The sequence below is a fragment of the Cebus imitator genome, unplaced genomic scaffold (assembly GCF_001604975.1).
Source record: "Cebus imitator isolate Cc_AM_T3 unplaced genomic scaffold, Cebus_imitator-1.0 Scaffold30, whole genome shotgun sequence".
Classification (NCBI taxonomy): domain Eukaryota; kingdom Metazoa; phylum Chordata; class Mammalia; order Primates; family Cebidae; genus Cebus; species Cebus imitator.
The window spans coordinates 3,083,808-3,111,008 of NW_016107345.1; the positions used below are offsets into that span (position 1 = coordinate 3,083,808).

The 27,201-nt window shown below is 42.5% G+C and overlaps 2 protein-coding genes across 3 annotated transcripts in view; both read left to right on the forward strand.

The window, feature by feature from the left end:
- The window catches only part of RNF7 (ring finger protein 7), a 7,921-nt gene extending 5,226 nt beyond the window's left edge, over nucleotides 1–2,695 (forward strand). For both annotated transcript variants that reach the window (XM_017523746.2, XM_017523745.2), the window contains exons 2-3: nucleotides 563–610; nucleotides 2,151–2,695. In XM_017523746.2, coding sequence (XP_017379235.1) covers nucleotides 563–610; nucleotides 2,151–2,207 — 105 coding nt within the window. In that variant the 3' untranslated portion in view covers nucleotides 2,208–2,695. The remainder of the gene's footprint in view (nucleotides 1–562; nucleotides 611–2,150) is intronic.
- A 15,747-nt stretch (nucleotides 2,696–18,442) lies between these two features.
- GRK7 (G protein-coupled receptor kinase 7) overlaps nucleotides 18,443–27,201 on the forward strand; it is a 44,900-nt gene continuing 36,141 nt past the window's right edge. Inside the window, exons 1-2 of the mRNA XM_017523747.2 lie at nucleotides 18,443–20,080; nucleotides 21,557–21,994. Coding sequence (XP_017379236.1) covers nucleotides 19,469–20,080; nucleotides 21,557–21,994 — 1,050 coding nt within the window. The 5' untranslated portion in view covers nucleotides 18,443–19,468. The remainder of the gene's footprint in view (nucleotides 20,081–21,556; nucleotides 21,995–27,201) is intronic.

Genomic DNA, 27,201 nt, shown 5'->3' on the forward strand with positions numbered 1-27,201 from the left:
CATTTAATTTTTATATGAGATAAATTCACATAGGTCAGAAATTGAGGAAGGTATGTGTTTACCTGGAAGAGTGAAAACTCTCCTTCCCATTCCAAACCCTCCCGGTAAACTTTATTGTTGGTTCCTTGGGTATCCTAGTATTTCTTGATGTATGTATAAGTAAATGCTAACATATATTCATGGTTTATTTAAAGGGTGTCTTGAAAATAAATTGCCCATGAGCATGCCCAGTAAGTGTATAGTAACTTGGAATATAGTAGAGTATGGCATATTTTTCTCTAGTAGTTTTCTCTATTGGCAGTGTCAGGACATCTTTTCATCAGAGCTTATAAAAATAGAGGGTTTGTTAACCCTTGTGAATTTGCTCCCGGTTATAGTAAACTAGTAGAATGCCCTGCACTTTATTCCTCTTTAAATAGTTACATTCAGATGAGAAATTAGTAAGTATGAGTCTTTAACGCCATCTCTAACCCTTAGGGCTTTTATTTGACTTTGAAGTGTCTGGTTTTTAAAAATTGCATTCTGAGCATCAGAATGAGAATTGCTATTTATTTACTTTTAGATGCCTGTCTTAGATGTCAAGCTGAAAACAAACAAGAGGACTGTGTTGGTATGTTGTAATTTCATTCTCTTGCTTTTTCAACTGGAGATTTTCTCAGTAGGGATGTTTGAATTTGCAATTAAGATTGACTTTATCAATACACAGAAATAAACTGTAAAGCCGTGATCTATTATTAATATAAAATATGTTGGTTCTGAAAAGACTTTAATGGAATGACCCTGCAAATCCTTTTATTGCAGTAATTAAGAATTGATTATATATTCCAGACGTCATAATAAACATTTTGGTAATCAAAAATGACATAATTATTTTCTATTAAGAAAATTATAAAACCAGAAATTGGTCAAAACATTATTTGAATTTTGGCTCTGTTATAGGTCACTTTTGGTTCTAATAAGGCATTTCACTTTTATATGCAGTATTTTAACTTTAAAACCAAAGTAGAAAAAATTCAAAGTCTCAAGTATTTTTTTGGAATGCGGGTTGCATATCAAATTTTCTTTACAGTCTTACACTACAAAAGTTGTCTTAGGCTAAATATTGTAGGCAGTTGAAAGATTTTTGTGCCCTAGTTCTTGAGGTGATTATGCCTAGATTGCTGTCTAAACATGTTTACAGATTTTCTTAGAATAAAAGATTTAGCTTTGTATTTTGTGTTTGTCTGGTGTGCATAGAGCACATAGAAATTTTTAATATTGATTCATGCAGTTTTGATCCAGTTCTTCCTCCTGAAACACTTAGAATGTTTCACCCTTGTTTCCTACCCTCTGTAGCCAATTTTCATAGGATTTTTTTTTCTTTTTTTCCTCCCATTTCATTTAATCTTTTTCTCTTGTCATAAGCTCAGTTGGTCAAGCAAGGGACAGATTAATCCCAAATTTGAGATTGCATTTCAGATTGTGGATGATTTCCCTTGTTTTAAAGTTTTTCTTTCATGCTGCTTGTTTAAAAGTATTAACTTGGGAATTGTGAGGGGCACTTTCTTTGATCACAGAGAGACCTCTCTCTCAAGCCAGCCACTTTGAAAATTTCATCGTCACATGAATTGCACTGGCTGTGGATGACTTAACACAATTCATCACTTCTAGAAAAGAGCTCAGCTCAGTAGATGCACAACTGAATGCTTAGAAGCATGTCATTGATGATAGCCTACTGCATAATAAAAACATTTACAACTCATTCTATCTTGGTAAAAAAAAATTGGAAGAAGATTTTTCCATGAAATAAAGCCCAGAAGATCTCTAACATCAGTGCATGACTGAGAAGGTCAGACCTAAGGAAGGTTCAAGTCCTTTCATCTCCTAACTTCATGAAGACAGCATGTGGAGCTGTGTAGAACTAGGGGTCATCACATCACCCATAGATTCTAAAACAGGGATGGAAAGGCTTTCAAACAGTGACTTATCTTATGTCTCTGTGTAACTTACACATTTAAGTTTCTGTTTCTTTATAGATAGAAAAACATCATTTTGGCCAATTAACTATCTTTTTTCAAGATTATTATTTGTAATACAAAATAAGCTATAATTTTGAGTTCAGTTTTTAAATTGAAATATGTAATGTTAGCTCTTCTTTTTCTTTCTTTCAGTGGTCTGGGGAGAATGTAATCATTCCTTCCACAACTGCTGCATGTCCCTGTGGGTGAAACAGAACAATCGCTGCCCTCTCTGCCAGCAGGACTGGGTGGTTCAAAGAATTGGCAAATGAAGTGGTTAGAAGGCTTCTTAGTGCAGTTGTTCAGAGCCCTGGTGGATCTTGTTATCACATGCCCTACAAAGGCTAGAACACTCCAGGGGATTAATTCTTCAAATAGGAGTCGATGGATGTGTGGTCCTTTGGGATTCATCAAAGGCTTGGTTTAGCATTTTGTCAGGTTTATTTTCAGAAATTCTCTGCAATTAAGAAGATAATTTATTAAAGTTGGTCCTTCCTACCTCTGTGGCGTGTGTGGCACACACAGCTTAGAAGTGCTATAAAAAAGGAGAGAACTTCAGATTGAATCACCTTTATAATTTACCCATTTCTATACAGCCGGCTGTGGGAGCAGTTTCATTCAGAAAACTTTGCATGCTTATGGTTGATCAGTTAAAAAAGAATGTTACAGTAACAAATAAAGTGCAGTTTAAAACTCAACTTCTATTAATTTGTTCCTAATATGTATTTTTGGCAGTGATAGAGAGCGGTCCGTGAAATCTTGATGTGATATGAGGATTTTAAGTTAGGGCCAGTGAACAGGATAAATAAAATTTAACTTTTGGGCATATGAAATTTTGATTGTCTTTTAAGTTATTATTTTCTATCATTGACTCATCAAGAAAACGTAGATCTGCATTCACCTTGCTATTCAATCATGAGTGGTAAGGACAGAAGTATTTTCTAGTTCTGGTCAGATGATGTAATTTTTTTGTTTTTTAGGTGAAGTGTCTTTCAGGCTGGAATGCAGTGGCACAGTGCCGGGTCACTGCAACCTCCGCCTCCCGGGTTCAAGTGATTCTTTTGCCTCAGCCTCCTGAGTAGCTGGGATTACAGGCGAGTGCCACCACACCCGGCTAATTTTTGTATTTTTTAGTAGAGATGGGGTTTCCCCATGTTGGCCAGGCTAGTCTCGAACTCTTGACTTCAGGTGATCCCCCGACCTTGGCCTCCCAAAGTGCTGGAATTACATAGCCACCATGCCTGGCCCATATGATGTAATTTAACTGTGTTTTAGGTAACATGGTAATGAGGGAAAATGTTTACCAGTGTTGGATTGGATCAAAAAGTTTATCACACAATGTTTTAATAAATGGTTTATTCTGTTTACCTTATTTGAATAGTCATTATAATGTTATGTGCAACCTTAAACTTAATAAACTAATTTGTCAAGGAAATACTTTAATTTGAAAATATTCATATTCATTTATACTTTCATTTGACAATAATAAAATTTAAGGTTTATTACCTACAGAGAATACAAGAAAATACTAAATTTTATTGAACTTATTCACACTGAGGGGAGATTATTTAGTAACAAACAATGGACCACAAGTTCATTTTGAATTCTGTAGTACAGGCTACTGATAGGAATTTAAGCAAAAAACCTTAGAATCTTAACTATTCACATCTGCAGATTCAGTTTGCCATTCTGAATTTGTCAATCTAAGGGATGTGGATACATAAAAGAATGTTTAAAAAGGTAACAATTAGGATTATGTGTGCTTTTGTATGAGCTAAAAATCACATTTCTCTGGAAATTTTTGCTTTGTATTTTTTCACAGTTGTCTTGCTAACTACTGAAAAAATACAAATATCTTTGGCCATTTGAATGCTTATCATTATGCAGTGAACTATTTTAGAAGCTTTCTGTTTGACCTTTTTGGAAGGTTGCATCCTTAAAATGTTAACCAAATCCATGTCTTTGCAGTGAAGAGGAAAGCAGTAGAATGTCAGGTTACTTAAGGCAGTGTGACAGTGTGTAAATGAAATGTGAAGGATGATGGCAACAATTTGATTTTCCACACAGCAAAACCACAGTCCCACCACCTAACAGAGCTCTGTTTATGCTACACATGAGCATCTGAAGGAAGGGGTGGCACTGTGACAAAGTAGCGCTGATGATTACAGCTCATCTGCACAGCCATCTGAAAGTTTAATACGTACTCATCAGAAGGAACATGCTGGGACAATTTTGGGTTCCAACACAAAAGTTAAGCATCAAACAGGTTTTTCTTTCCATTTGATTAAAATGATGCTGAATTTTATTTTATTCGTGCATTAGAAACATGTTATCTTTCATTATTTAATTTTCCATCTGTGCAAATTATGTTACTGTACTACAGCTGACCACTATCAGTAAATCTTACTCTGTGTCAGTCCTGTTGTTTCCTTTTTTTTTTTTTTTTTTTTTTTTTTTTTTNGAGACGGAGTCTTGCTCTGTTACCAGACTGGAGTGCAGTGGCGAGATCTTGGCTCACTGCAACCTCCGCCTTCTGGGTTCGAGCACTTCTGCCTCAGCCTCCTGGGTAGCTACGATTACAGGCACATACCACCACACCCAGCTAATATTTGTATTTTTAGTAGAGATGGGGTTTTACCATGTTGATCAGGCTGGTCTCGAACTCTTGACCTCAAGTGATCCACCCACCTCCGCCTCCCAAAATGCTGGGATTACAGGCATGAGCCACTGTGCCAGGCCCAGCCCTTGTTGTTTTAAAAAATATTTAAAGGATAAAATATTACTTACTTGGCTATAAGGAAAATTGGAATTAAAGTACAAATATATTTTAAATTATAATCTATTTTGTATTGAACATTTGAATAGTATAACAAAATACTGAAAAAATGTTTGCATAGAAGTTCCTGTTTTCCATCAAGTCATTCCATTTCTGCCATCATTAGGTTTTGTTCAGCAAAATACGTCTTACAGGGAAAATATTTTCTTTGCATTTTGGTACCCTTTCTTAGTGGCAGCACAGCCAGGATACCTGGATTTGAATCCTAGCCCCACCATTTATGTGATTTTAGGCAAGTTACTTCATCTCTCCATACCTCAATTTCTTCGTATGCAAGGTAGATTATAATAACAATATAATAATACTTAGCTGGGCACAGTGGCTCACACCTGTAATCCCAGCACTTTAGGAGGCCAAGTAAGGAGGATCACTTGAGTCCAGGAGTTTGAGACATAGTGAGACCTCATCTCTACAGAAAATGAAAACAAAATTAGTGGATGTGGTGGTGTACACCTGTTATTCCAGCTACTCAGAAGGCTGAGGTGGGAGGATTGCTTAAGCCCAGGAGGTCAAGGCTGGGGTGACCCATGATCGCACCACTGTACTCCATCCTGGGTGACAGAGCAAGACTTTGTCTCAAAAAATAAATATTAATAATAGCTACCTCTTTAGATTTTTTTGAGGATTGAGGACTAAATATATAAACTTAGAGCAGTATCTAGCACATGGTTAAGTGCAACTGTTACTGTTTCATTTTAGTCATTTTTAGAAGCACCTTTAATAGAAGTGTGACTTTTAAAATAATATGTTTTCAATTATGGAGTAAAACACTCCTAACTGTTCTCAATAAAAATTCTATAATAAAAAGTTAATTGTTGTGAACGCGATTAGATTACTTGTAGCGCTGTGTTCTTGTGAATAATGGTAGTAAGGCCTCAATAACTTGCCTGTTATATTTTTCTAATCAGTCAACATGATTTTCAGATTTTATTTTTTAATTTTTTTTTCATATTTTTTGTGACAGGATCTCTCTCTGTCACCAAGGTTGGGGTGCAGTGGCGTGATCACAGCTCACTGCAGCCTCAACCTCCCAGGCTCAAGCAATCCTCCTATCTCAGCCTCTCAAGTAGCTGGAAATACAGTTGCACACCACTACACCCAGCTGATTTTTTATTTTTTGTAGAGATGGGGTTTCTCCTATGTTGCCCAGGCCGAAGTTGAACTCCTGAGTTCCCAAGCAATCCCCCCACCTCGGCCTCCTAAAGTGCTGGGAATACAGGCATGAGCCACCATACTCAGCCAAGATTTTATATTAAGGTTTTGGTGAGGTCTCATTTTAATTTTAGGTTTTCCATCTTGGTAGAAATACCTCATTGGAATCTTAGAAATATGAATATAAAAATAAATGTTTTGCCTAGTTGATTTTGGGACTCTTCATATGGCTTAGAAAATTAACCTTTTTCTATTAAGTTGGTGCAAAAGTAATGGCATAAACCATTACTTGTATGAATACAACCCTCAATTTTCATTTTCATAGCCTTTTGGAGCAGGAGTAAGCTTTGCAATCAGCCTGTTGCTTTCTCTTATCTATACACTTGATAAATCTGAGACAGTGATTGGAACAGAATCTGCTTTTCCTGTATTGGTTACAAGCAAGCACTTTCCCTGGGTGAGTGTAGCTGCAGGATAGCATAGAATTAAGACTACAGTTTCAGAGTCGGCCCAGCTTGAAATCATGGCTCTATCATTTACTAGCCATGTGATCTTGAACAAAATCCTTAACTTCTCTGTGCCTATTTCGTCAACTAAAATGGGATAACATTGTTATCTACCTCATAGAGTTATGAAGATATTAAATAAATGCATTTTAACTTCAAGAACAGTGCTTGAAACAGTAAGCACTCAACAAATGTCAGCCATTATTATAGATCACTACTGATGCTGCTAATCTCTTTGCCTTAATTATCGAATAGCCTTTAAGAAAGGAATATTGTTCTCCCCACTTGTTCCCAGAGCTTTTTTTAAAAAAAAAAAAAGAAAAGGAATATTGTTTGCAGAGATACTTCTTGTAAGAATTACAATGTTTGTGTGTAGCTACAATCTGTAAAATATTGCCAACATGAGTTTTCAGGAGAGTGGTTTATAACCTTTTTTTTTTTTTTTAACCACCCCAACACATTCCCATCAGCAACAATGGGTTCTTGCACAATGGTTCCCAAAGAAGTGTGTGTGTACCAGGCAGGGCAGGGAATAGGGTTAGGGAAAACTGCTCAAGCCGAGTGCAGTGACACAAACCTGCAGTCTCAGCTGTTTGGGAGGCTGAGGCAGAAGGATTGCTTGAGGCCAGAAGTATAAGGCCATAGTGTGTGATGGTCATGCCTGTGAAAAGCTGCTGAACTCCAGGCTGGGCAACACAGCGAGACTCCATCTTTAAACAAAACAAAATGAAAAGAAAAACAAAAAAATGGCCCCGATGAAAATCTTGCTCAAAAATTCTTTAAACTATTTCAGCACGGGTGAAATGTTCTATGCTATTTGCATTTTATCCTAGCCTCTAAGGAGATGTCTACCAACTCTGTAAACTTACTGGGATTTAAACTATAGCAGTCATTCTTATACCTTCATTGCCATACTAACTCTAGCTATGCTTTTTCTACTTTTACAGAAATTATACATTTTTAATATTACATATTTATAATAAAAGTTTATTGCATGCCTGTTATATATGAGGCTTCACCACAAAGAAATAATTTTAATAAAAATAAGTGTACTTTCTTCAAAGACTGCAGAGTCTGTTAGGGAATATTAGCTTTATACAGAATTGTAAAGTGTTGACCTTCTAAGAGAAGTAGAAGAGAGAAACCATGTTCTACTCCTATATTACACTATATGTGACTACAAGACCTATTTCTTGTGTGGACTATAAAGACTTGTTTCTATTGTATCTAACAACATGTGGTAAGTGGTATGTATGTGCCCTCTCCATAGGACAAGTGGGGCATGGGAGTCTGCCCACTGACAGAAAGACCCTATTAAGGAAGAAAATTTAAAAAATAAAAAAAATAAAAAAAAGCGTGGTGGCTCACACCTGTAATCCAAGCACTTTGGAGACCAAGGCAGGTGGATCACCTCAGGTCGGGAGTTCAAGACCAGCCTGACCAACATGGTAAAACCCCGTCAAAAAAAGCAAGAAAATAACATAATTATTTCTTTATGTGTATAGATCTGTGTTGTATAATAGTATAGACACTAATAACATGTAGCTATTTAAAATTTAATTATAATGAAATTAAAAGTTCAGTCCTATGATTATACTAGCCACATTTCAAGGGCTTAGTAGTCACATATGGATAGTGGCTTTCATATTGGATATTACAGAACAGAACATTCCCTTCAGTGAAGAAAATCTGTTGGAAAGCACTATGTTGATGGTCCATTCTATCAGAATTTCATAATCATGGACACCTCAGTGATATATTAAAATCTGTCTTAAGTGACCTTCCACATACCTTCAAAAGATTATCTCTTGAAACGGTAATGTCGAACATGAGCCTTACTTTACTAATCACATCTTATCCTTAACAAAAGGAAAGAAATATATATTTTTAAATCTTTAGCTGCCAAATTCATTGCACAAATTAAATTTGTCAGGACAAATAATATAGGATGACTCACCCTATATTATCTGCCACAATTGGTATTAACAACAATCGCTGATACTTGAGTAGTTGCTGCTACGTATATTTTCTTTTCAGAGCCTCTTAGAATAGGAATCTTAGAGTTTATTTTATCTCTAAAATGACATCTTCGTGTTTATATTTTTGAATATGCCAACTTGTAAAGCAAAGTTGTTGTTTTTTTTAATGGGCCTTTATGGACACATGTCCACTATGACACAAATTATTATTAAAGAATGTGCCTATATGACACAAATTTGGGTAGTCCTTAAATTATACATCTCAAAATATAACTACATATGAAAAAAGTATGATGTTACACAAGCTGTAACACCACTTTCAGGTATTTTCCAAACTCGAATTTTATGCTGAGGTTCTGGAGAGTAACTGTTCTTGGCATTTTGAAGCTCCGAATTGAAATAGCATATGGAGGACTTTACATATAAAATGGTTGCTTCTATAATTGTCCTGACAAATTTAAACTGTTTAGAAAGCTCTAAATTCCCAAAACCTAAAATGCAATAAAATAAATAAATGGGGGAAAAAAAAAAAAGAAAGCTCTAAATCCAGTGTTCTTAGCCAGGTGTGGAGGCTCTGGTGGGAGGATCACTTGAGGCCAGGAGTTTGAGACAAGCCTGGGAAACGTGGGGAGACCCTGTCCCCATTTCTAAAAAAAATAAATGAATGAATAAACAAATCTGATGCTCTTACCAAGGAATTTTATTTCTACCACTGCTTCCTCGATGTCTCTACAACATTTAGCTTCTCTATTAAAGAATGTGGTCAGTCAACAGAATACTGCCTGACAGGGCCATATCCTCAACAAGATTAAAGAGCTGGATATTGGGCAAAAAAATTGAAAAGATATTTCACAGAAGAAGATGTCTAAATAGGCAGTTGCCAGCATGCCTCATCAGAAAATCAAATTAAAATCACAATGAAACAGCACTATATACCACCCTAGAATAGCTCAAATTAAAAAGACTAAGTCTTGGTGAAGATGTAGAGGAATTGGAACTCTTATTCATTGCTGGTGGGAATGAAATATGGAATAGCCACTTTGGAAAATAGGCAGTTATTTTTTAAAGTTAAATGTATTCTTAATCCTATGGTTTCTTCTACTGTATGATCTAATCTTAGGTATTTACTCAAGAAAAATGAAAATAAGGCAGGGTGTGGTGGCTCACGCCTGTAATCCCAGCACTTTGGGAGGCTGAGGTGGGTGGATCATGAGGTCAGGAGATCGAGACCATCTTGGCCAACATGGTAAAACCCCATCTCTACTAAAAATACAACAGTTAGCCAGGTATGGTAGCATGTGCCTGTAATCCCAGCTACTCAGGAGGCTGAGGCAGGAGAATCTCTTGAACCAGGGAATCAGAGGTTGCAGTGAGCTGAGATCATGCCACTGCACTCCAGCCTGGATGACAAAGTGAGACTCGGTCTCAAAAAAAAAATTTTTTTTTTAATAAAAAAGAAAATATACATCCACAAAAAGACTTACCAAACAAACTTCAAAGCTGCTTTTTAAAATATTCATATTTATAATAATAGCCAACCTGGAAACAACCCAAATGTTCATCAACAGAATAATGATATATTCATAGAATGGAACACTACTCAGCATTAAAAAAAAAAAAAAAAAGTGACAAGCGCGGTGGCTCACACCTATAATCCCAAGCACTTTGGAAGGCCGAGATGGGCAGTTAACTTAAGGTCAGGAGTTCAAGACCAGCCTGGCTAACATGGTAAAACCTTGTCCCTACTAAAAATACAAAAATTAGCTAGGTGTGGTGGTGTGTGCCTGTGATCCCAGCTACTCGGGAGGCTGAGGCAGGAGAATCTCTTGAACCCAGGAGCCAGAGATTGCCATGAGCCGAGATCGCAACACTACACTCCAGCCTGGGTGACAGAGCAAGACTTCCTCTCAAAAAGAGAAAAAGGAGGAAAAACTGATGGAGGCGACAGCATGGCTGAATCTCAAAAGATGATGTTGAGCAAAAGAATCCAGGCACAAAAGATTACTTAAGTGTACGATTCTGCTCACATGAAGTTTGAGAACAGGTAAAATGAATCTACAGGGATAGAAATCAAAATGATTGCCTCTCATCCAGGGGTTATTTACTGGAAAAGGGCATGGGGAAGAATTCAGTAGTGAGGGAAACGTTCCCTCTTGATTTGAGTGATTACATGAATGTATACATTTTACAAAGCTCATTAAACTGCACATGTAGGATTTGTACATTTTACTCTATGTAAAACTAACCTGAATTTTTTTTAAAAAAAAGAGAGATGGCTATTATTATTTAAGACCATAACCAACAATCTGTTACATTTGCTACTAAATGGAAAATATAAGAAAATGCATTAATGGTGTTCTATTTGTCTTATTGTTCAACTCTTCAAGAAATCACTCAAATCAAAATAATTGTGTTTCTCATCCTGTTCTGGTCTCCTGTGGTGGTAACCTGAGAAAGCTCCTTGGAATTCATTAGAAACGCCACACTTTCAAGAAGTTTCTCAAAACGCAGAAGAAATAAGTAATGGAAGAAGTGATCTTTTTAAAGGGAAAATGTTTTATTAATTCCATCTCTCTTCTAGAATATTTTTCAGGGCTTTAAATGTACAAAATCTTGGCACTTCCCCCAATTATAAGATGAAAATTTTAATGTAGCCTGAAATTCCTCACTCAACTCTGAACTCCCACTTTTCCGACAGCACGCTTAGATCCTCTTAAGGATAAAATATATGGGCTTGGATTCTTCCCATACCTCATGCTTCATATAGCCCTTGATGACCCTGAGGCCGTAGTGCTGTGTTTCAGTCAAACCACAGCCCAGAACTGAAGTTTTGTGAGTGATAAGTCACCCTAATAAAGCATAGGAGCTCTGGAGTCCTCCCACCTTCACCACTCCCTGCTGTTAGGTCCTTAAGGTGAATGCAAAGTGAAAGGAGCTACTTTCAAAGTCCTTGCTGCAGTCTCCACCCTTAGCTCTCAAACCCACCAATTAACCCAGCAAAATTCGGGGGGCCTCAGATTAGCCCAACCCTCTGCCAGCTCCGTGTTCACAGACCAGGGACAGGGCCCGGTGCTGTACCTAAGACCTTCAACTCAGCAGTAGCCCGGTGGAAGCTGCAGGATCCCGGATCAGGATCTGCCATGCGTGGCAAGGCCAGTACCCCTCCCTGCCCCCAGCACTGTCCACCACCATCTGCTTTGAGTCCAGCAATCTCATCCTGCCCTTCATCCTAGATACCTTAACACAAGAAACCCAGATTTCCAGCTCACCTCACATTCTCCGAACTCTAACTCCAAGTAGTTCTTTACCTTCTTTTATTCCTCCTCCAACTGCTACCCCTCCCTGACTTCTGAAACTAGTCCTCTGTGCCCTCCAATATTTACACCAACAAAATTTCCTCCATCCTCTTCCCTTCCCTACAAATTTCCTCCATTTCGTTTTCCCCTAAAACCTGGTTCTCCCCCGAGGACACTGTTTCTTCTGCAACCTTCCTACTCCCCTCATCCAACTGGACCTGGCAACATGCAAGACGCCTTCATTTCACTGCTGATCTCCCTCCTTCCCTAAAAACACCCAACTTTGAATCTCATGTCACTGGACTTCAGCACTCACCATATCTTCTTGTGGTCCCACAGGTCACTCCCTGAGCTGCTAGTTCCCAGTTCGTCATCACTCCTCTTGACAATTCTTGGCGATTTCAATACTGCCATGGCTGATGCCTCTGCTACCCTGGCCTCTCCATCCCTGATCTCATCTCCTCCAGTGATGTGCTCTCCACCCCTGCCTTCACTGCCACTCACTCCAGTGGTCATGCCCTTGAGCAAGACTCCTCAAGAGTAGCTTACACTAGCTGCCTCCAATTCACTGATTCTCTGTTGAACTGACTCTCATAAGGTTTCCATCCCACCACTTCCTAGAAACCGCTCCTGTCAAGCATCCTAGTGACCTCCAACTTGTTAAATTCACTGACCAATTCTCCGTCCTTATCCCACTTGACCTCTCAGCAGCATTTGCCACTCTTTCGTCCTTGACACTCTCTTCCCTTGGCATCCAGCATCCACCTTCTGCAGGCTCCCCTAATCCCCACCGCCTTCACCTCCTCAAACTCTAGGGCTCAGTCCTTAGACTTCTCTGCCCTCGCCCCAAAGTGATCACACCCAGTCCTGCAGCTCTCATGGCCATTTATATCTGGGGTGACCCCCAGAGTATCTCCAGCCCAGGCCTCTCCCAGGGTTCCAGACCCATAGATACTGTAGACTACTCAAGACCTCCATTTGGCTGTCTCCCAGGCAGGTCAAATTTAACAGGTGCAAGACTGAGCCCTTGATCTTCCCCACACCTTGCTCCTCCAGAGGATTTCCCACCCATTTATGAGAAATTTCATCCTTCCAGTTACTCAGGCCCAAAACCTTGGAATCACCCTTGCTCCTTTTCTTTCTGTCACACCCACAGTCCATCCATAAGCAAACTATCTTCCCCTCCGCTGATTTCTCACCAGGATTACTGCAGCACCCTCCAGACTGGTTTTTCTGTTTTAACCCTTGCCCCCTTCTGTCTATGATCCTGTTAAGATGTCCATCTGATTGTAGCAGTGCCCTGGTGAAAATTCCAGTGGCTTTCCACCTCACTCAGAAGGAAAACCTAAGTCCTTTTTAGTGATCAGTACTGCCTCACTGGGCTGCCCTGTGTCCTCTCTGAGGACATTTCCTGCTGCGGGTCCCTCACTCTGGGCCACCCACACTGGCCTTCTTGCTGTTTCTCAAGCTCACCAAGCACGCATTGTCCTGAGGGCTTTGAGCCACCTGTTCCTTCTCCCCTAAGTGTTCTACCCTCAGAAAGTCACGTGGCTCACTCCCTTACCTTCTTGACTCTCATCATTTCCAGTCTTGCCTGATCACCCTATTTAAAAGTAAAGCCTTCTCCCTGATGGATCTTCCTTCTCCTTCCCTGTTTGACCTTTCTTCACAGCACTTACCATCATCTGTGGTGGGCTGAAGCACATGGCCACAGTATTTTGCAGCTACTCCTGTCAATCTGGGCTAGGCTTGTGACCAGTAGAATGTGGTGTATCAGCTCCAGAGCCTAGAACAGAAGAGATCTTGCAGCTGCTGACTTCACCCTTTTGGAAAACTGCCCTGAGGCCATCGTGCATTGAGGAAACCCAGGAGGATAGACTGCAGAGAGGCTCAACCATCCCAGCTCTACCAGCTGAGCTCAGCTGCCCACCCATCCCCAGCTGAATGCAACCATAAGAGTGAGCCTAAGCCAGGTGCAGTGGCTCACGGCTGTAATCCCAGCACTTTGGGAGGCTGAGGTGGATGGATCACCTGAGATCGGGAGCTTGAGACCAGCCTGACCAACATGGAGAAACCCTGTCTCTACTAAAAATACAAAATTACCTGGGCATGGTGGCGCATGCCTGTAATCCCAGCTACTTGAGAGGTTGAGGCAGAAGAATCGCTTGAATCTGGGAGGCGGAGGTTGCGGTGAGCCAAGGTTGTGCCATGGCACTCTAGCCTGGGTAACAAGAGCAAAACTCCATCTCAAAAAAGAGAGAGTGAGCCCAGGTGAGACCTGCAAAGATTTGCCCAATCAAAGCAAATCTGTATATTTGTGGGATAAATGCATGGAATGACTAGACAAATGAAAGACAGGCCAGAGCTTTGTGTGGGTTTTAGTTGATATGACCTAGTACTCAGTCCTACTTTACGAATTCTCTTTTATACATCAAAGTCCTTACTTGCAATGTGCTGTCAGGCATGAGGTGTTTAAGTGTCAGCAACCGAATCTGGTGTTGCATTTACTCTACCATAGCATATGTCAGGGGTCAGGCCCACACTGTATATGGAAATAAGACTGTCGTCTCATTTGCTATTACCAAGTGACTCTAATGTTACTGTTGTTTATCAAAGTTGGAGTGTTTAAATATTTTCAAATATTTTTTAACATATCTCCCTCTACCCCACCAGTGGACATTTAGCTGGGGTCTACATGCTTGTTAATTTTTTCTTATAATTTCCTTTTTCTCTCCACTCTCAATTACTTTTATTCTCCACTGGATGTGAAAAAAAAAAAAGCCTCTTTAGAAGCAGACTCACCGAAATTTATAGTAAATACTTAATAGTTCTTCATTCCAGAATACAAATTCTTTTATGTTCTACTAAAAATAACTTTGACTTTTATCCCCTTGTTTCATTCATCATTATAACCATACGACTTTTTTTTTTTTTTTTTTTTCCAAATAATCCCCACCGCAGCCCTCTCCAGTCAGGCTGAGAGTCCTCCCCCAGGAGCCAGTGCTTTCCATTCCTCCTCCTGGCTTTTTTTTTTTTCCTTTTCCCTAGGTTACAAAATTGATCCTAAAAATACTAAAATATTTGAATTGCTTTCTATTATCATAAAGTTATTACTTTTTCATTCAAAATGAATATCTCTTTATCTTAAATAAAAGTTGAAGCCAGGTACAGTGGCTCATGCCTGTAATCCCAGCACTTTGGGAGACTGATGTGGGCAGATCATTTGAGGTTAGGAGTTTAAGACCTGCTGGCTGAAAGGTGAAATCCTGTCTCTACTAAAAAATACAAAAATTAGCGGGTGGTATTGGTATATGCCTGTAACCCCAGCTACTTGGGAGGCTGAGGCATGAGAATTGCTTGAACCTGGGAGGCAGAGGTCGCAGTGAGCTGAGATTGTGCCATGGCACTCCAGTCTGGCTGACAGAGCAAGACTCTGTCTCAAAAAAAAAAAAAAAAAAAGTTGAAAAAATAAAATAAAAATAAAGAAATATCTCTTTTTTTCTCTCTCTTTGAGGATTACAGGTGTGCACCACCATGGCTGGCTAATTTTTGCATTTTAGTAGAGACCAGGTATCACTATGTTGGTCAGGCTGGTCTCGAACTCCTGATCTCATGATCTGCCTGCCTCAGCCTCCCAAAGTGCTGGGATTACAGGTGTGAGCCACTGCGCCTGGCATATCTCCTCTTTTCATATGGCAGAGGTTAGTCTTCTTTTTCTGGTGGAATATAGTAAATTGTTAAATTACAATAGCGTGTTGTTAGAAATCTTGCATGATATCTAATGAATCTGGCCTCCCTGTCTTCTGGCTGCATGGGGCACCACAGCTTTCCAAGGTCATGTGCGAATGCTGAGTTGGCTGCTCTGTACCAGGTGTGCATGGGACACAGGAACCCATCTTCTACATTGCTTAGGTCTTTCTTCCCTCTAATCTGCATATTAGAAAAGCATAATTTGGGACTAAATTTTGATGATTGATGGTCATGATTTAAAAGCTAATACTTTTTGATCACTTCTTTGTGCCAGGCATTTGGCATTTAATTCTCTTATAAAGCTTACCCACGAATCAGCATTTATTATCTGTTTTATAACTGAAGAGACTAAGGCTCAGAGAAGTTAAATGACTTGCTGAAAGTCACACAGCTAGCACTTGCAAAGCCAGGTTTCAGATTTCCCAAGCAGTGCTGGACTTAGTGCTCCTAACTGTTGGGCCACATCTCCAAACACAGATTTCTGGTACTTTTCCCCACGGTGCAAGGGATGGTGACTGTGCCCAGCACTTTTAGCAAAGTGCGTGCTCTGCTTCTAATGTAAGGACTCAATGCTGTTCTTTAATTGAACCTATAATTACTGTTTTGTTAAGTTGGGAAAAGCTCTGGCTCCTATTGTTAGCAATCATAGAAAGCGTTCTAGCTGGGCGTGGAAGCTCACACCTGTAATCTGAGCACTTTCAGACGCCGAGGAGGGCAGATCGCTTGGGGCCAGGAAATCGAGACCAGCCTGGGCAACATGGTGAAACCCTGTCGCCACTAAAAATACAAAAATTAGCCAGGTATGGTGGTGCACGCCTGTAGTCTCAGCAAATCAGGAGGCTGAGGTGGGAGGATCCCTTAAGCCCAGGAGGTCAAGGCTGCAGTGAGCTGAGATTGAGCCACTGCACACCAGCCTGGGCAACAGAGCGAGACCCTGTCTCAAAAAAGAAAAGAAAATGTTTCATTTTAAATAGACCTACTATATTATCAGGCGAGGAAAAGTTTAAAATAATGGTAACTACCATATTATCATTTTATAACTTCTATATTTTGTGTTGAATATTATTTAAACTTGTTATCACTCAGCTTATCATTATTATTATTATTATTATTTGAGACAGAGTCTCACTCTGTCACCCATGCTGGAGTGCAGTGGTGCAATCTCGGCTCACTGCAGCCTCCACCTCCCGAGTTCAGGTGATTCTCCTGCCTCAGCCTCCCAACCAGCTGGGACTACAGGAAAAAAAAATTAGCCGTGTCCGGCTAATTTTTGTATTTTTAGCAGAGACAGGGTTTCGCCATGTTGGCCAGGCTGATCTCAAACTCTTGGCTTCAAATGATCCACCCACTTGGCCTCCCAAAATGCTTGAATTACTGACATGAGCCACCACACAGCCAAATTATTTTTAATTAATAAGAAAATGAGCGGGGCATAGTGGCTCACACCTGTAATCCTAGCACTTTGGGAGGTCAAGGAGGGCAAATCACTTGAGGTCGGGAGTTCAAAGTCAGCTTGGGCAACATGGTGAAACCCCGTCTCTACTAAAAATATGAAGATTAGCTGGGCCTAGTGGCGGATGCCTGTAGCTCCAGCTACTTGGGAGACTCGCTTGAGCCCAGGAGGCAGAGGTTGCAGTGAGCTAAGATCATACCACCGCACTCTAGCCTGGCAACAGTGAGACCCTGTCTAAAAAAAAAAAAAAAAGAAAATGAGTTATTTATTCAGATCTGTTGATTAGAAAAGAGATGATAAGAAAAACTTCCTCTTTTTAAGAATGACAAAGTTACATAAAGGTTAAGTCTGTGCTCTCCGATAAGTAGCCACATGTGGCTACTTAGCATTTGAAATTTGGCTGGTTTGAATTGAAATATGTTGTAAGTGTAATGTACAAACCAGATTCTGAGAACTCAGGACACACATACAAAAAAGAATGTAAAATTGGCAAATTTTACATCAATTACATGTTGAAATGACAATAATTTGGATATACTGAGCGAACTAAAATATAACTATAAAGTTAATTTGCTTGTTTCGTTTATCATTTTAATGTAGTTGTTACAAAAATTTAATTATATATGTGACTTCATATTTTCTATTGGACAGTACTGAGTTAAGTGATTACTTATGGATAAAAGAAAGTATTAGTGTGAGTGGAATCAATCAGTTCATAGCATACATGTTCACCAGCAAAAGCATTTTTTTCCCAAGTGATAAGCTTAAATATCTCTGTGATATCAATGCTACCATTTTCTCAAAGTGGCACCCTGCTAAGGCTGCCACTACATTCCTAAGAGCCACGGGAAAAGGCATTTGCTCCTCTGAAGAAATTCTCAGACTGATTTTTCACCACAGGTACTTCCCTGTTCTTTATATGTTACCGATGTGGACCGGGGTAACATATAAAGAACAGGAAAGTACCAACATTTCCCATGTGGGTTTCAAAGCAGATGGCATGGTTGAGAGCAGCGGGCACCAATGCAGATCGGCCATCTCCGCGGCAGAGGCGGTTGTCTCCAGCGCAGCGGTGCAAAGCCAAAGGGCACCCACGAGTTCATTACATAATTCCTGGTAGCATGAGGCCAAGTGTGTATCTGCTCTGGGGGAACAGTCAGAGGCTCTGACAGTCAGACCGAGGCGGTCATGACTGTGTTTTCACAAAGTGTATGCTAGCGGTTGTTTGTTTGGAAAAAGACTGACCAGCTTTTCTTCCCTGCTCCTTTCCCCGCTCTCTTTTTTTCCCTTGTAAACTCTCTGGCATAATACTGAATGACTTTGTTTTTAAGCTGCCTTAGGCTTGCTTTGTGAAGAAAAAGACTGAATATCCTTTCCCTGTGGGACACAAGTTGTTATTTTTGGAGCAGAGGTTCTTAGCCTGATCTCTGTCTAGATCAATTTCTGTCTTGATGAGGCCATGGTCCGTGACAGCTCCGAGTGTCCTCCGAGGAGGGAGGCTTCCTCACTTGGTGGGGAGCCTGGGCAAAGATGTCTAGGGGCCACATCCGACACTTCACTGCTCTTGGTCTCCACACGAAGGGTCCTGGGCATTCAGAGTCTGCTCATTAGATTGTGCCCTTGGAATAGTCGCGACCGCATGCCGTGAGTGGTGTGCTTTCTGTCTTTGGGATCATGGAAAATTCTTGTCTCATTCAGAGCCCAGACACTCCAGGCCAACTCCCTTCATCTATCTATTTCAGGAATATGGCTTTTTCTGCTTATTCACTTCATGGTACGTTTTGGGTGGAGATGACCCCTCTTTTAACCCAGATCACAGACTCCAGGTCACAGATGCCTCAGAGCTAAGAAAGCTGGAGGATTTCTGCAGGCTATTTGGGATGCATCTGCCTTGGCCAACACTGGAGACTCATCGGGCTTCTAGGAACATGTTTCCGGACTCAAAACTCAGAGCATCCCCTCTGTAACCTGCTCTTCGTGTTAGGCTGCGAGACCCCGGGAGAAAACTGCTCTGACTTCTCAACAGTTCCTCTGCCTGACCTGCTATTCCTAGGAGTTTCCATAGCTTGAGCCTACTAGGAAACAAGTAAAATTAGAAACAGATTAAAATACTGCATCGGCAACAAATTAGATGACAATGGTGTGATCACTCCCTTGGAAGACATTTCTAGCTGGATATTCAGGGTCCAGGGCTATGTGGAGAAAGACCCTAAGACCAAGGGTCCAGCCAACCCCAAGGGGGTGTTGGCCCTGGCAGGTGTCCCAGCGGCTTTCACCTTGGCAGGTGGGAGCATGACCTGTCGTGTGCGGTTCCTGGCGGGCTATACATAGCCAAAGCTTCTTACAAGTGAAACCTCTTTCGCACCCTCCACGGGTCCCTCCCGCAGGTCAGAGGACTGGCTGTAAATCCCTGAACATTGTCTCACCCGAGAAGGGGACACAGCCAGCAGCCCTCCAGCCCTCCGGCGCTTTCCGTGGGAGTGCACCCCGTGCTCAGCCATGGTGGACATGGGGGCCCTGGACAACCTGATCGCCAACACAGCCTACCTGCAGGCCCGGAAGCCGTCGGACTGCGACAGTAAGGAGCTGCAGCGGCGGCGGCGCAGCCTGGCCCTGCCCGGGCTGCAGGGCTGCGCGGAGCTCCGCCAGACGCTGTCCCCGAACTTCCACAGCCTGTGCGAGCAGCAGCCCATCGGCCGCCGCTTCTTCCGAGACTTCCTAGCCACGGTGCCCACATTCCACGAGGTGGCGACCTTCCTGGAGGACGTGCAGAACTGGGAGCTGGCCGAGGAGGGGCCCACCAAGGACAGCGCGCTGCAGGGGCTGGTGGCCACTTGTGCGAGTGCCCCTGCCCCGGGGAACCCACACCCCTTCCTCAGCCAGGCCGTGGCCACCAAGTGCCAAGCAGCCACCACCGAGGAAGAGCGAGTGGCTGCAGTGACGCTGGCCAAGGCTGAGGCCATGGCCTTCTTGCAAGAGCAGCCCTTTAAGGATTTCCTGGTCAGCCCCTTCTATGACAAGTTTCTGCAGTGGAAACTCTTTGAGATGCAACCAGTGTCAGACAAGTACTTCACTGAGTTCAGAGTGCTGGGGAAAGGTGGTTTTGGGGAGGTAAGTGTCACCCAGTAGCCAGGCTAGAAGGTGAAGCATAGAGCGTGAAAGGGGTCAAGTGATGTTGCTTTTCTTTTTTTTTTTTTTTTTAAATCTCGGGAACTTATTTAGAACTAATTTCAGGACCACAGGTGGAGGATTCCTAGCCCGTCTCCCCAGCCCTCTTCCTTGTAGCCACAGGTGTGAAATAAAATACAAATAGCATGAGAGAGACGAGCAAAATGTAGACCTGGCCAAGACTCTCTGTCATGGGTCTCCATCAGGAACGTGCTGAGAAGTCCAGACACTGGAGAACAACAGCCACGTGTGATGAAAGGTCTCCTTTTCCCCTAAATTGTGGTAATGAAGGTAATTTGAGAAAAATGGATATTTAAGAAAACACTCTAACCAGGTGTGGTGGCGCACACCTGTAATCTCCGTTACCCAGGAGGCTGAGGCAGGAGAATCACTTGAGCCCAGGAGGTGGAGGTTGGAGTAAGCAGAGATCGTGCCACCGCGTTCCAGCCTGGGTGACCAAAAAAAAGAAAAAAGGAAACACTGATTTTGAAGTAAGGAAACATTGATCTTGAGAACCTGTTTTGCACCACTGCTGTGCCCAGCTCTTCCTGTTTTTAAGTAATAAAAAATATTTCAAATAAAATTTGCTTTATATGAAACAAACCATTAACCGTTTTAAAATGTACAATGCAGTGGCACTTGGTGCATGTACAATTATGTTGGGTAACAAACACCTCCGTGTAGATCCAAGACGCTTTCATCACCCCTGTACCTACTGGCAGTGCCTGCCCATCCCCCTCCCCTGCAGCCCTGCCAACCACTAGTCCACTTTCTGTCTCTAGGGATTTGCCTATTCTGGATGTTTCACACAATATCTGACCTTCTGTGTCTGGCTTCTTTCATTCATTATAATGTTTTGGGGGTTCATTCACACTGTAGCATGTGTCAGTACTCCATTCCTTTTTATGGCTGCATAATATTCCATTGTATGGATATACTACGTTTCATTTAGTCATTCATCTGCTGATGGACACTTGGGTTGTTTTCGCCTTTTGGCTATTGTGTGTGGTACTGCTATTCATGCACAAGTATTTGTTTGAATACTTGTTTTCATTTCTCTTGGATGTATGCCCAGGAGTGGAATTGCTAGGTCATACGGTGATACTATGTTTAACTTTTTAAGGAGCCACCAAACTTTCCACATGTTTTATTCCCACCAGTGATACTCAAAAGGTTCAATATCTCCACATCCTTGCCAGCACTTGATATTTTCCTGTATTTTTTTATGAAGGCCACCCAGTGAGGTGAAGGAGTATCTCACTGTGATCCCCACTGTTTCTTGAGAACACTTCTTACTTACAGCTTCTCCTCTCTCCACAGCCTGCCGTCTTTCCACCCACCTCCTCCATCACCTTCTCTCCGCCTCTCTCCAGTGCCATCTACCTCTACCTCTTCCTCTTCCTTTCTTTCTCCTTCAAGGTATGTGCCGTCCAGGTGAAAAACACTGGGAAGATGTACGCCTGCAAGAAACTGGACAAGAAGCGGCTAAAGAAGAAAGGTGGCGAGAAGATGGCTCTCTTGGAAAAGCAAATCTTGGAGAAGGTCAGCAGCCCTTTCATTGTCTCTCTGGCCTATGCCTTTGAGAGCAAGACGCATCTCTGCCTTGTCATGAGCCTGATGAACGGGGGAGACCTCAAGTTCCACATCTACAATGTGGGCACGCGCGGCCTGGACATGAGCCGGGTGATCTTCTACTCAGCCCAGATAGCCTGTGGGATGCTGCACCTCCATGAACTGGGCATCGTCTACCGGGACATGAAGCCTGAGAACGTGCTTCTGGACGACCTCGGCAACTGCAGGTTATCCGACCTGGGGCTGGCCGTGGAGATGAAGGGAGACAAGCCCATCACCCAGAGGGTGAGTGACTCTCCACCTGCCCCAAGTATGGGGCACAGAGTGGGAAAGGAGGGGAGAGGGCTGTTCTGTTCCCAAGGCAAGCAGAGCCTTGGACTTAATTCCTTTGGTTTTTTTTTTTTTTTTTTTTCCTAAAGCGCTTACGTTGTCATCTTGCCTTAAGAGGAGGGGTGTAAGAGGATTAGCTTCATTGGCTATTTGGGGGCTACTTTGTTCTCCTCTCACCTGGAATGGGGGAGCCTTCTTTGTGACTGGGGATGGCCTGTGCCTTCATGGTGAGATGGAAAGAGCTGAATCCATAGTCAGGGTCCGGATGTGTCCCATCAATAACCACCTCTGTGGTGCTGTGTTCCTGAGCCCATGGAGCCTTGGTTTCCTTTTCTGGAAAATGAGGGGGCTGGACTCTAAAATTCCATGATCCTAGGAGGTAAACTTTAATCGGATAAGAAAAAGAATGATCCGGCTGGGTGTGGTGGCTCACGCCTGTAATCCCAACACTTTGGGAGGCTGAGGCGGGTGGATCTCCTGAGGTCAGGAGTTCAAGACCCCCCTGGCCAACATGGTGAAACCCCATCTGTAGTAAAAATATAAAAATTAGCCGGGTATGTTGACTGGCACCTGTAATCCAAGCTACTTGGGAGGCTGAGGCAGGAGAATTGCTTGAACCCGGGAAGCAGAGGTTGTAGTGAGCCGAGATCACACCACTGCACTCAAGCTTGGGCGACAGAGCAAGACTGTCTCAAAAAGAAAGAAAGAAAGAAAAAGAATGATCCTCTCATACCCAGAACTTTAAAAGTAAAATATCTCCTTTTCTGTTTAGCGTGGAATGGGGGAATGTTTTGCATTGGATGAAGATGAAATTTTAAATGAAAATATGTAGAAGAAAATTTTGATCAGTTTGGTTCAAAGTGACTTGCTAATAATTCTTTGGTTGAAAGGGAATTATAATTAAGCAATTATGTTAAGTGAACAATGGAAAATCTCTGGAATTCTAACATCTTTACCTCTGAGTTTCTGTGCACAAATGTGGGTGATTTCACAGGAAGACAAGGGCTCAAACCTGGCTCTCAAATGCTTACTTAAAACCTTATTTTTGTACAGTTTTCAGCCTACATGGCACAAAGGAAATGAGAAAAATCATGGCAAGTTTGGGAAACTGCTGTGGTGATTTTATGTGGCTGTAATGGAAGGGATATTGACAAGACATGAAGGGCTGGGCCTACATAGGCACTGTAATGCCTTCTTGTAGGGGAAGAGGGGCTCTTGAGGGGTTATAAGAAGGGAGATGACATGATTAGATTTCTGTCTTAAAAAGATCAATGCGGCCGGGCGCGGTGGCTCAAGCCTGTAATCCCAGCACTTTGGGAGGCCGAGGCGGGTGGATCACGAGGTCAAGAGATCGAGACCATCCTGGTCAACATCGTGAAACCCCGTCTCTACTAAAAAAATACAAAAAATTAGCTGGGCATGGTGGTGCATGCCTGTAATCCCAGCTACTCAGGAGGCTGAGGCAGGAGAATTGCCTGAACCCAGGAGGCGGAGGTTGCGGTGAGCCGAGATCGCACCATTGCACTCCAGCCTGGGTAACATGAGTGAAACTCCGTCTCAAAAAAAAAAAAAAAAAAAAGATCAATGCAGCAACAATTTGGAAGGTAGACAGGAGGTGGGGAAGTTAGGAGGCTAAAGTAGTGAGTGGCCCAGGCAAGAGATAATGGGGGTCTGTAGAGGACAGTGAGATTGAAGAAGTGGGAGCAAACTGGAGCTCTTGCAAAGAGATCTGATGGGACTTCAGGACCAGCTGGGTATGGGGGTCAGGGAAGGTGAGGGTCTCTAGCTCCAGCAGCCAGAAGGAAGAGCAGATTGATAGGCAAGCTGGCAAGATTAATTGTGATTATGTTGTCTATGAGGTTCCTGTAGAAGGGGCAGGTAGAGATTGTTCACTGGGCATTTAGACCTGTAGGCCTGGCGCTGGGGAGAAAGACCTGGGATAGACATGAGGATTTGGAGTCATCATGGTCTGGGAAGCACAGGGCACTGCTGAGTCACCGGGAAAGAGCGAGGGAAGAAGACCAGGAACAGACGCTGAAAAACACCAACATGTATGGGATATAGAAGAAAAGGGCCCTGAAGAGGTTTAAGAAGTAGTAGGAGGCAGGAGTGGCATAGTCATGGCAGCTGTGTCAGTTAGAGATGGATTTCAGCTGCATATCCTAGAAAACCCAAATAACAACAGATTAAACAAGACAGAGGTTTATTTTTCTTGTGTAACATGGTATGAAAACAAGCAGTTGCCAGCATTAATTCAGCAGCTGCAGGATAACAGGATCTGCTCTTTATAATTTTAGACTTTTCCACATGTTGCAAGATGGCTGCTGTAGCCCCAGCCATCAGGGCCATGTTCCAGGCAGGAGAAAGGAGGAAGGGTCAGGAGTAAATGGGCATGCGTGCAGCAGTTGACTGTGCCCCCTCTTTAAGGAGCTTTCCTTGAAGCTTCATCCAACAGCTTTTGTTCAGATATCACTCGCTGGGACTATGATCTGGCCACCCCCTAGCTGCCGGGGAAGCTGACAAATGACATTCTTGAACATTCTTTGGTTAAAAAGGGAGTGATAATTAAGTAATTATAATTACTGAATTATATCTGGGCTGAGTAGAAGATCACCCAGCTCATGTCCAGGTCATGTGTGCCCATGTTGTAGATGTGGAACTTGGAGCGGGTGAGGAAGGGGGTTCTAGTTAGTAAGGATGAAGAAAGCCTGGATATTGAGCAGGTAACTAGCAGCCTCTGCCACAGGAGCCAAAGAAGAGGATTTCAGGGAGGAGGGTGTGGTCAAAGTGTCAAGTACTGCAAAGTGGGATTTGGTGATTAGGAAATCAGTGTCAGGACATGAGGTCTCAACTCAGACTGTGGAGATGGGATTGATCTAGAAGTAGGGAATGAGACTCTGGAAAGGAAGACTGGTCCCTAAAAGGAGACTGTTATGTATAAAATTTTTCTTTTTGGTGTTGCAAAGAAAAATTAGTACTGGCACAAAAGATCTCTCAGCAAAGCAATTCTTTTTACTTCCTGCAGAAAGGGTGCTCCCACTAGCAATTTTGCCAGGAGAGTACAATGAACAAAGGAAAGCAGACAGATTTATTTCTTACATGTTTCGGATTGTCCTTACTGCTGTGTCTGGTCTTCACTGGCTGGAGCCAGATCTCACAATCTAAACTAAAACCTGATTGGCTAATAACTTGAAACTTTTCTAAACAGGTAAAAGCAATGGAGAGGAAAAAAAAAAAATAAGTCCAAATAAGGAAGGGACATAGACTTCGAGCTGGGACGTGCCTGTGAGCAGGTCCAGCACAGATGTCTTGGTTAAAGTACAAGGACATAGAATGTACTATGTGCCTGTAAGCATGTCTAACAGCTACACAGGATAGGGCTTTTAGCAAAAAGGCAAGAAGGCTTTTGAAGAAAGTGTTTAAAACAAACTATTATTTCTAACGCTTAAGAATTTTTCTTAAACAAGAAAGGAAACTTTGAAGAGGAACTTTTTTTGACTTCCCACAGGGACACAGTGGGGAAATGGAGTTTTGAGATGGGGAGGGCACAGCAGGTTTAGATGCGGAGGCAAAAGCCAGCAGAGATGTTGATCCTGTGGGAAGGAAAGACAGTGGATGATGGCAGAGTGCGGGGAGGAGCTGAAGTAACACTGTCTCTCTCGTGGGTGGGAAGGAGGAGCTGGCCTTGGGACATTCCTGTGAACACAGGAACGCTGTGAATCATGGATCCACGTCCGCCTAGGCTGGAGAAAACTGAAGTGCAGCCCTGCACAGTTTGGCATTTGTATTGTCCATTGTGCATAGCAGGGGGGTTCCTTGTGAGTCGCCCGTGGACAGGTATCATGCTAATTGTTGCTGTATCTCCACTTGCTGGAGGCTTAGGGGACACACAGAGCTTTGGCTCTCTCCGGTCTCCCTTCTCTGTCTCCCTGGGCTCTGTTCATGGGCCATGGCCATTTGGAAGGACAGTTCCTTCCATGGCTCCTGTGTGCAGCTCTCTGGCTCATTTGGAACCTGCAGGGAGCTTTCTGTGCCTCCCCAGTGCGGTCCGCTACCAGGCACGTGCTTAGCAGAGAGGTTCACTGCCTACAGACCTTCAGCCCTTTTACCTCTGCATCCCTTTCTGTCCCGTGAGACCACACTTTGGGGTTTAGACCACTTGCCTCAGCCAAGAAGTTTTATGCGCCAGTTTCCAGGCCTGCCACGGAAGCCCAGGGGACCATCAGCAAGGGTGAGGGGAGGGAGATGGAGAGCAAGATTGGAAGCCGTAAAAAACAGAGAGGAGAAAGGAGGGTCTGCTTTCTTCACTGTTTACCCTCCTACACAGCTAAGCAAACACCCTTACTTTCCTCTTCATTGCAGCTCCCACACATACAATTGGGCTCCCAAGTACATTGTAAGGTCAGTATATTCACATTTCACAGAAAAAAATGACAGATAACATACAGGGCTTCTGTAACCACTAATATTCAGTTGTGATGTCAAGATACTATGTTAAAGAATGACTGTAAACATTCATTCTGTGGTTTGAATGAGTCCTCAAAGTTTGATGTGTTGGAAACTGAATCTCTAATGTGGCAGTATTGGAGAGGTGGGGCCTTTAAGGGGTGAGTGGATCACGAGGGCTCTGGCGTTGTGAATAGATTAATAGATTAATGAGTTATCACGGGAGTGGAATTGGTGGCTTCATAAGAAGAGGAAGAAAGACCTGAGCTAGCGCATCAGCACGCTCAGCCCACGTGGTGCCCTGAGCCATGTCAGTACTCCTCAGAGAGTTCCCACCAGCTAGAAGCCTCTCACCAGACATGGCCCCTTGACCTTCCTTTCCTTATAAAATGCTCAGTCTCAGGTACTGTGTTATAAGCAATGGAAAACAGGTTAAGACAGAAGAAGTGACAAGGAAAAATAACCCTGAAGATGGAGGTTGAACTCTGCATTAAGTCCGAGTGGTTCTTCAGAAAAGTTAAGGCATCGTGGCTTTGGAAATTTGGCTAGTTTCTTCTCATTCAGAGACCCATTCAGTCTTGTATAAGTTGGGGTTTCTTTCTGCTAAATATAACAGAATATCAGATTTTGGTATAGATTGGGCAGTTCAGCAATTTCACGGACAAGAGCTCTGTTAAAAATCTCATGACTTGGGCTGGGTGTGGTGGCCCATGCCT